The sequence below is a fragment of the Mustela lutreola genome, chromosome 7 (assembly GCF_030435805.1).
Source record: "Mustela lutreola isolate mMusLut2 chromosome 7, mMusLut2.pri, whole genome shotgun sequence".
Taxonomy (NCBI): Eukaryota; Metazoa; Chordata; class Mammalia; order Carnivora; family Mustelidae; genus Mustela; species Mustela lutreola.
In genome coordinates this window covers 29,046,822-29,056,984 of record NC_081296.1, presented here as the reverse complement: position 1 = coordinate 29,056,984, position 10,163 = coordinate 29,046,822, and the positions used below count along the sequence as shown (strand labels likewise).

Sequence of the window (10,163 nt, the reverse complement as noted above, 5' to 3'; positions counted from 1 at the left end):
AGTGGTCTGTTCCTACTCTATACTGCAGAACTGTGATTTCTAAAACATAGATCTGTTCCTGTCACTCCTCTGTGAAAACTCATCCATGATAAGTCTCACCAGGCTGCATTTGGGGACTGGACAGAGTGAGAAGGGATCTTGTGTCAGCCAGGATTTCTGGTAGACGCCCCTATGCACTATCCACTTGTGGTGGTCGGGGGCGGGGAAGGGGCGGGATTGAGCCCCCTTCCCCCCTCCTCCTTACTGCGGAAAGCTGCAGAGCTAAGGGCACTTACTTCCTATTCACCAGTCAGCAGGGAGGGATCCTCTGATCAGCCACGTAGGCATTCTCTTCTCTCTGGAGGAAAAGGCCCAGCAGCTGTCGGAGGAAAAGGCCCACCAGCTGTCAGAGCAAAGGGACATGTCGCAGCTAAGTAAGAATTTGGGTGATTCGAGTCCCCCGGCCGAGGCCCCTAAGCCTCCGGTCTATAGCCGCCCTACGGTTCTGATGCGGGCCCCGCCCGCCTCCTCTCGGGCTCCGCCAGTCCCCTGGGATCCACCTCCGATTGATTTGCAGGCTTCACTGGCCGCTTGGCAGGCACCTCAGCCTGCTTGGGAGGCCCCACAGGGCCAGCCGCCTACCCCAGTGGCTCCGATGGCCCAACCTCCTGCCCTGGGGGGCCCGATGGTCCAGGCTCCCCCTCTGGGAGGCCCGATGGGCAAGCCTCCGACTCCCGGAGTCCTGATGATCCATCCTCCCCCTCCGGGAGCCCCGATGGCCCAGCCTCCGACTCCGGGAGTCCTGATGATGCATCCTTCAGCTCCCGGAGCCCCAATGGCCCATCCTCCACCCCCGGGGACCCCGATGGCCCATCCTCCCCCTCCGGGGACCCCGATGGCCCATCCTCCTCCTCCGGGGACCCCGATGGCCCATCCTCCCCCTCCGGGGACCCCAATGGTGCATCCTGCCCCTCCGGGGACACCGATGGCGCATCCTCCCCCTCCGGGGACACCGATGGCTCACCCTCCCCCTCCGGGGACACCGATGGCCCATCCTCCCCCTCCGGGGACCCCGATGGCCCAGCCTCCGACTCCGGGAGTCCTGATGGCCCAGCCTCTGACTCCGGGAGTCCTGATGGTCCAGCCGCCTGCTCCGGGAGCTCCGATGGCCCAGCCTCCGCCCCCAGGAGCCTTGATGACCCAGCCTCCGCCTCCGGGAGCCCCGATGGCCAAGCCTCCTGGTCCCGGCGTCCTGATGATTCATCCTCCAGGTTCGAGAGCTCCAATCACCCAGGCTCCAGCTTCAGGAGCCCCGATGGCACAGCCGGCCGCCCCACCTGCGCAGCCTCTGGCTTCTTGGGCCCCACAGGCTCAGCCTCTGATTCTGCAAATCCAGTCTCAGGTTATAAGGGCTCCTCCGCAGGTTCCCCAGGGCCCGCAGGCCCAGCAGGCGCAGCTGGCCACACCCCCGGGCTGGCAGGCCACCTCGCCAGGATGGCAGACCCAGCCGCAAGGCTGGCAAGCCACGCCTCTGGCTTGGCAGGCCACGCAGGTCACCTGGCAGGCTCCGACCATTACCTGGCAGGCACCACCACCCGTGCGCCAGGGCCCACCGCCCATCCGCCCGGGTCCACCACCCATCCGACCTGGCCCCCCGCCGGTGCGCCAGGCCCCGCCCCCGATTCGCCAGGCGCCACCTCTGATACGCCAGGCACCGCCGCCCATCCGGCCTGCCCCACAGGTCCTGGCCACCCCACCACCACTCTGGCAGACCCTGCCACCCCCGCCGCCTTTGCGGCAGGCTCCGCAGGCTAGGCTGCCCACCCCACAGGTGCGGGCAGCTCCACAGGTGCGGGCAGCGCCGCAGGTGCCAACTGCTCCGCCAGCCACGCAGGTGCCCACGGTGCCTCCCACTGGCCCGCAGGCACCTCAGGCTGTGCTGTCGGCTCCTCTGTCGGCCCCGCAAGCTGTGCACTGCCCACCCATTATCTGGCAGGCCCCCAAAGGCCAAGCCCCAGTGCCACACGAGCTGCCGACGTCGATGGAATTCCAGGAAGTGCAGCAAGCCCAGGCTCTGGCCTGGCAGGCCCCCAAGGCCCCTGGGCAGTTCTGGCAGCCTGTGCCCACCCAGGAGGCCCAGAGGCAGGGCCCACCACTGGTTCAGCTGGAGCAGCCCTTTCAGGGGGTCCCGGCCTCCCAAAAGGCCCTCCAAATCCAGCTACCCACCCAGCAGGCCCAGCCCTCGGGCCCGCAAGCAGAGCTGCCCACCTTGCAACTCCAGCCCTCCTGGCAAGGCTCCCCAACAGCCTTGCAGGGCCAGCCCGGAGCCCCCATAGCGGCAGCAAATTTTCCCGTGGGCTCCGCTAAATCACTGATGACTCCATCGGGAGAATCCCGGGCCTCTTCGATAGAACGCAGGACCTCTTCAAAGGAACGGAGGACCTCTTCAAAGGAACGGAGGGCCCCTTCGAAGGATCGCATGATCTTTGCTGCCACGTTCTGTGCTCCAAAGGCAGTGTCAGCTGCCCGAGCACACCTGCCGACTGCCTGGAAAAACTTGCCTGCCACATCGGAGACCTTCACTGCCACTTCAAGGGTCTTTCCAACTACCTCCCGGTTCCAGCCTGCCTCTTCTAATGCCTTTCAGGGCCCATCTGCCCCCTCTGAGACCCCGAAGTCACTGCCACTTGCTCTGCAGGATCCATTTGCCTGCATGGAGGCTCTGCCTGCAGCTCCATGGGTTCCACAGCCCAGTGTGAATGCTTCGAAAGCAGCGCAGGCAGTGCCAACCATCCTGATGGCTACGGCAGCTGCCCCGAAGGCAATGGCCACCACTCAAGAGGCCTCGAAGACGTCTGCTGAGCCACCACGTCGCTCTGGCAAAGCCACCCGGAAGAAGAAGCACCTGAATACCGAAGAGGACAGCAGTGGCCATATGCTGGCCCTGCGTGACTGGCAGGCTCCGAGACCCTGGGAAAATCTGAACTTGAATGACTGGGAGGTTGAAAACCCTATCCAGGTCCTGGGTGACTGGGAGGGCCCGAGCACCTCCCGTGGCCTGAGTGGCTGGGAGGGCCCGAGCACCTCCCGCATCCTGAGTGGCTGGGAAGGGCCCAGCACAACTTGGGCTCTGAGTGCCTGGGAGGGCCCAAGCACTTCGAGGGCCCTGGGTCTCTGGGAAAGCCCAGGTAGCCCTCAGCCCCTGATTATCTCTGAGTTCGCCAATCTCTCTCAGGGATTTGGTGTCACCCAGAATGACCCCAAGCTGGAGACTCAGCCATTGTCTCCCTTGGATGAGAGAGCAAATGCATTGGTGCAGTTCCTCTTGGTCAAGGACCAAGCCAAGGTGCCCATCAAGCGCTCAGAGATGGTGAAATTCATCATCCGTGAATATAAAGATGAGTGCTTGGATATCATCAACCGTGCCAACAATAAGCTACAGTGTGTTTTCGGTTATCAACTGAAAGAGATTGATCCCGAAAACCACTCTTATATTATCATCAACAAGCTGGGGCACCACAAGGGTGAACCAGTGGCATCCTACTTAGACAGGCCCAAGTTAGGCCTCCTGATGGTGGTCCTGAGTCTCATCTTTATGAAAGGCAATTGTGTCAGGGAGGACATGATCTTTAGTTTTCTGTACAGGTTAGGATTGGATGTCCGAGAGACACATGCTCTCTTCGGAAATACAAAGAAGCTCATCACCGAAGTGTTTGTAAGGCAGAAGTACCTAGAGTACAGGCGAATCCCCTATACTGAGCCAGCAGAATATGAGTTCCTCTGGGGGCCCCGAGCATTCCTCGAAACCAGCAAGATGCTTGTTTTGAGGTTTCTGGCCAAGCTCCATAAGAGAGACCCACGGTGCTGGCCTTTGCAGTACTTCGAAGCATTGGCAGAGTGTGAGTCTGAAGATTTGGATGAGGATGAGCCTGGATCCGGTGACAATGCCGGTGACCCCACCAGCAGTTCCCCTCCCCGCTAATGTGGTACTTTCCGCAGATATCTCATTCCTTTGGGTTCCTGGCCAGAGGCCACTGACAGGGTGGGGTGGGGGGGTGTTTTGTTTCTGGTGTTTATGTTCCAGTTCTATGTGTGTAAGTTTGGATTTAAATTTGGTTCAACTTAGTATCTGCCAAAGCTTTGTACATTTTCATGTGGTGTTGATTTTGATTGGCTACTGTTCTCTTTGGTATTTTGGCATCTGTATTTTTAAGTGAGATCTGTGATTCTCTGTTTTGTGTTATAATTGTTATGTTTTGGTATCAGAGTTGTGCTGGCTTTGTGAAATGAATTGAGAAGCTATCCATCTCATTCTGGTACAGATTATGTAGTATTGAAATAGGCTGTTCTTTGAACATTAAAATGAGTCATCAGTAAAAGCTGTCTGCAGAAAATAAATATCTATATCTATATATATAAATATACTTTCAGCATAACATGAAAGTGTTTGTCTTTATTCTCATTTTTACTCTGGATGATGGGAGCCAAGTTTTACCATGTTCTCAGAATAGACTTAAAACATCAAGATTACTACCAGTGATAGTAGAAACCACGGTAATGAACCTGTCTCAAGGACAGTGCTACGTTCGTCCTAACAATGCAGGGATTGTGTTGTATGGTGAAATGTAAGATTTCCTTAATTTAAGAGTAAAACTTCACAAGTCAGTGAAGTAGAATCAGGAGGAGGCTGAATATCTTCTCTGATTTAATCCTCACAATAGTCCTTCAAAGTAGGCATTATTATTCCCATTTTGTAGGTGAGTATCTAAGGCTCCAGTACATTAATTAAATGGCACAAATCAGTAAAACTGCAGTTTGAAGCAGACTTTTCTCCTTAAGGCTACGTGGGAAAGAAGGACCATCTTCTCACAGCACCAGTATCCAGGTTTATTAGCTATGTAGATGAATTTGGCCAGCGGGGGGATTTATGTGGCCCATGGTGGGTATCCAGCAGCAAAGGAGACGTGGGTTTCATCAACACACTGATACTACGATGGAAATGTTCCCTGAAAAAATATCTAGGCTTATAAAAGGAAAAAGGAAACACGAGCCTCCAATGCGGATTGCGGGTGGTGGTGGAAAGGGAGGGAGATACATAACCAGTGACATGGAGGTCTAAGGGGGAAGTTCGTGGTTGGAGTGGGGGGCATAAGCCTAAGCATACAGGGGAAGTCAGCTGATACAGTGAGGTTGCTAAATAACTTAGTCAACCTTTGTGTGCAGGGTCTGGTGTGGGAGGGAAGGCAACAGAAGCTACCTGAGTGCTTTGGGGAAAGACACTCATGCACACACCAGAATGGTGAATACAAGCTGAGTTTCCTGAAGTCATGAGTCTCTTCCTCTGTACGAGGATCAGGCACTGATCTTCCTCTGCACAGGATCAGGCCACATCTACCGCCCTAAAAGGATCAGGACTCCCACCCTAAAGCGCTCTTCTCTGGGTAAAGATTAAGTTCCAGAAACCAGGTAAATAGCCATAGTGGAATTCTTCTGCCACCTAGTGGCGTACCCCTGGTCCAGTCAGTTATTCCTGCAGCTGCCTACTATATCCCATCTGCCGCAGTGCTTAAAGTCATACCCTCAATACCTGGGCTGTGGCTACTACTTGCTTCATAATTTTGCCCGTAATTTTACCAGCATCTGTGTCCAAACATCCCTTCTTTTCTCTTGTCATAGGACAAGGTGAAATTCTTCTCCGAGTGGAATCCATTGACACTTAGGAACCTGAACCTATATACTATGAGATGAAGGTATGTAATGGAGAGTCCATTCCCAGCATATGCACAGCCCAACTTTCTAGGGCAACTCATCCCACGAGATAACCTGCTTGCCTGTAGGGAATCTTTGGCAAGTTGTCCAAGTGGCTAGATTTTCCAGAAATTGAGTGAGAGTTTCTTATAAACTTCCTGGGTCAGCGAGTACTGTGTTTCTGTCCTAAATCAATCTTAACTTTTTTTGAGGACAACAGCTAATGCCAATTAAGAGCAACAGCCTGGCCCCAGCTGACAGCTATCCCCAGAAGAGGGTTTTCTGGGATAGAAAACTGTCACATGGATTTAGTATTTCTTGTTTGTTTTTAGTTCATTTATTATCATTTCTATGGCTTCTTCCAAATCATTTATTTACTCACTGGGTGCTTGAGCAAGTTGCTCTTGGTGAAACAAAGCCATAAACATCCATCTTATTTATCTCATATCTGATATAAAGGCAAATAACCTTATTTTACCAATGCCAAGAGCTTAAGATCTGAGTTAAATTCTAATGAGAGGTAAATTATAATAACAATGAATTTTTAACTCTAAATAAATTAATTGGCCACATATTGAATGGAAAAGGTTAAGAACAGTTGACATTATAAAATCAGAATGCAGAAAACAAAACTTGGAATACATGAAAATACAGAACACATGTTGTGATGAGCACTGGGCATTATATGTGACTAATGAATAGTTGAACACTACATCAAAAATTAATAATGTCCTATAAGTTGGCTAACTGAACATAATAAAAAAAGCAGTGAAAACAAATTTAAGACCCATTTATTTGAAAGTTCCAAAATGTAGATAACTGTTGTACACAGTTTTTTATTTTATAATGGAGAAAAAAATATGTTAAAACCCCTATAAATAAATGGGCAAAAGGTATCAGATAAAAAAAAGACATGCACATCTCAAATATTATATTTTAGACAGAAATATTTCAGACAGAAATATTAGACCAGTATTCCCATTTTCATTCATTAAATGGACATAAAATAGAATAAAAGCCCAGGGAAGAGCCAGTGTAAGTAGAGTTGTTATGAAACGGGCACCGTTTGTTACATACTACCGATGAAAGTATAAATTACTATAAGTCTCCCTGAAATAAATTTAGCCAATAGCATCTTCAAGGGCTTTAAAACTATCTGTACTATTTTGCCTGGAAATTCCTCATATGGGAATATGCTGAATGTAAATAACCGGTAGCAGGGGCAAAGACTCCTTCGCACAAAAGAACTGCTATGGGAGATTTATAGTGTGCTCACACCTCCCCCCATACAACCAGACACACATCAAGGTGTCTGCTGAGTGTCCTGCTGTAAAGATCAAAAGCTTCCTCAAGGGACAACTCACTGTCTGCTCGAATACAAAATTACATGCTGTGGACCAGTGCCGTGACAATCTGTAGTTAATTAAAGTGAAGTGGGTGCTAGTAGACTCTCAAGAAAGCCATAAAGCAATCTCAGTAAAAGCCATTTCGCATGAAGCTATATGATCAAACTGAGTGCACTATTGTGTAAGATGTTAAATTATAAACAAGCTGATATCTTCAGGTATTTACTTGAAAATGATCTGAATTTTGGAATAATTTTACTCTAAGCCATGCCTCCCAATAGCCATAAAAACAAAGGTCAGTTGCTTGTTAAACTATTCATAAAGCAACGATGTCAGCAAACAAGAATTAATCATTGTGGCTATGATGGATGGAGCACTCCCTAGGGCCTCCGTGACCTCCCCTGGACACCCACAACTCTTGTCACCTTATCATTTACTGACATACTACTTGAAAGGATATAGAATCTGTTCTGACATCCCCGTGTCTATTGTCAGAACCTAACATCTCTCTCATACAGTCAGACATCCTGCATTGGCAGTTTTGCCATTTTATATGGTCAGTGTTTTCCCTTCTCTCCATCCTGGTGGACATTGTTGCTTGCCTGAACTTTGAAGCTACTTTTGGCACGATCTCTAACTTGAGTAATGCCCCTCACACCATTCAATACACTGGCTGCCCCGATCATAATGTTTTAATTGGTTTAAAGCATTTGATGGCTCTCAGTTTTCCTGGGAATTAGATGCAGCTCTCCTTCGCTCACACTCTTCATCCTAAGAGTCAAAGAGCAGCAGGGAAGAGGTGGACTAGGAGAAATCAGCATTTGCAAACTAGTTCAGGGGTCCCTCTGCTGGATGTTTTGAGGAACTCCTTGAATTCTGTATTGAAAACCCACCTGGGTCAGCAAGAACGGGTCCTAAGGCAGAAGACCCTGACATTTAGATCATAGACCCTTCCTGCTTACCTTGGTCCCCAACCCAGAAATTCATATGGACACAGGAAATACATGGTGAGGGTAACAGGCCTGCCTTCTCTGAATAGGCTGTCTAGGAAATGAAACCTAAAGTGGATCCACCTTTCAAACTCAAGTCTCATTTTCCTGAGTGCGAGAAATTTATTTATTCCAAAATCTTCCAGAAGGTTCTTTTGTGAATGCCATGAAGAGGCTTATAACACTATGAGCCCTTTGGTCCAGACCCTTAATCCTTTTAGATTCTTCAAGTTTTACTTGCCCGTTTGTGTTTAAGAGACAAAATCCATGGGGAGCTTCCTTCATTACCAGCTTCCTTCTATTTTGCTTCAGGCACTGCAGAAATCACTCTAGTGGTCTTAGTGAAATGCCCTTAGTGCCAATGCCTTTGCTCTGAAAGTCGCCAATCCATCTGCCAGTAATACTGGTTTTCTACACTGTCACTTGTTCAAAGTGCGTTCAGCTTAAGAACCATGGCCAAAAGAGGGATCAGTGTTGCCTGGTTAATCAGCAATAACCACAGAAGTATCTCCTAGACCTTATAGACTGCATGGAGCATACTCTATTGTAGTTTTTAATATTTCCCTGAAGTAGAGCTAGCTGGGTCTACAAAGCTATGGAGTTTGAGTGTTGGTTTTGTGGCTTCTGCAAGAAATCCTTAACAAACATTTTGTTTTGAAGTAATAGCTTCACAGGAAGTTGCAAATATTATACAGGGCTAATGTACTTTAACCAGCTAAATACTATTGAATTGTAGTGTAATACCAGGTACATTTACATTGGTACCATGTGTATGTGTAGTTCAGTGACATTTTATCATAAATGTAGATTCGATAAACATCACTGTAATGAACATACAGATCTATTTTTCAACCACAAAGATTTCTCACATGCTGTTGCTTTATGGTCATGTGCATCCCTAAACATGCCTACACCCTGGCCATCACTACTCTCTTTTGTAGCTCCATAATTTTTTCAGTTTGGTAATCTTATATAAACTTAATCATACCTTTGAGACTGGCATTTTTCACTCACTATAATGTGACTGATACAAATCCAAGTTGTTGCATGCATCAATAGTTCATTCCTTTTTAAGGCTGATAAAATATTTATCTATGAAGGGCATTTTGGTTGTTTCCAGTTTTGAGCTACTCCAAAGTTGCTATGAACATTCATGGACAGTCTTTTGCATGGGCATAAATTTTCATTTATCCAGGATCATGGGGGTCATTGCTGGGTTGCATGGCAATTGCATTTACACTCTGAATGAAACTACCAAACTATTTTCCAGAATGGCTATGCCGTTTTACATTCACTAGCAATGCATGAAAGATCCAGTTTCTCTGTATCCTCACCAACAGTTGGTGTCGTTACTGTTAGAATAAATTTAGAGATCCTAATAGGTATGCACTGATACCTCACTGTGCTCTTAATTTGAGTTTCTATGATGGTGAGAGGGGTTGAGTTCTTTCCCTGTACTTATTTGTTAACTGTATGTCTTCTTTAATGAAATGTTTTTTCATCTCCTTCGCCCATTTTCTTTTTTTTTTTTTTTTAAAGATTTTATTTATTTGTCAGAGAGGGCGAGCGAGAGCGAGCACAGGCAGACAGAGTGGAAGGCAGAGTCAGACGGAGAAGCAGGCTCCCTGCGGAGCAAGGAGCCCGATATGGGACTCGATCCCAGGACGCTGGGATCATGACCTGAGCCGAAGGCAGCTGCTAAACCAACTGAGCCACCCAGGCGTCCCGTCCTTCACCCATTTTCTAAATGAACTTTTTTTTATTATTGCTGAGTTTTGAGAGTTAGTTACATAATCTAGATTTGAGTCCTTTATTAGATATGTTGTTTACAATGTTTACAAGTATTTCCTTCCAGTCTGCAGTTTAGCTCTCTATTATCAGAGCAGCACAAGGTCTTCACGCAGAAAAACATTTAAATTTTGATGAAGCCCCATTTGATTCTTTTTCTTTTATAGATCAAGCTCCTTGTTTTCCACCTAAGTACCCTTCATCAGATCCTAGGTCCCAAAGATTTTCTCCTATGTTTTCTTATAAAAGTTTAAAAACATTACATTTTATATTTACTTCTGTGATCCATTGTGAGATTATTTTGTATAAAGTG

General features: G+C 48.3%; 1 protein-coding gene across 1 annotated transcript; it reads left to right on the top strand.

Annotated features, from left to right (window-relative positions):
• The first annotated feature begins 239 nt into the window (after nt 1–239).
• Nucleotides 240–4,403, top strand: MAGEL2 (MAGE family member L2). The gene has a single exon (XM_059180216.1). The coding sequence runs from the start codon at nt 401–403 to the stop codon at nt 3,959–3,961; it is 3,561 nt and encodes a 1,186-aa protein (XP_059036199.1). The 5' UTR covers nt 240–400; the 3' UTR covers nt 3,962–4,403.
• The last annotated feature ends 5,760 nt before the right edge of the window (nt 4,404–10,163 follow it).

What these genes read in the sequence shown, in the direction of transcription:
- MAGEL2 (XM_059180216.1), top strand. Translation starts at nt 401, where the DNA reads ATGTCGCAGCTAAGTAAGAATTTGGGTGATTCGAGTCCCCCGGCCGAG.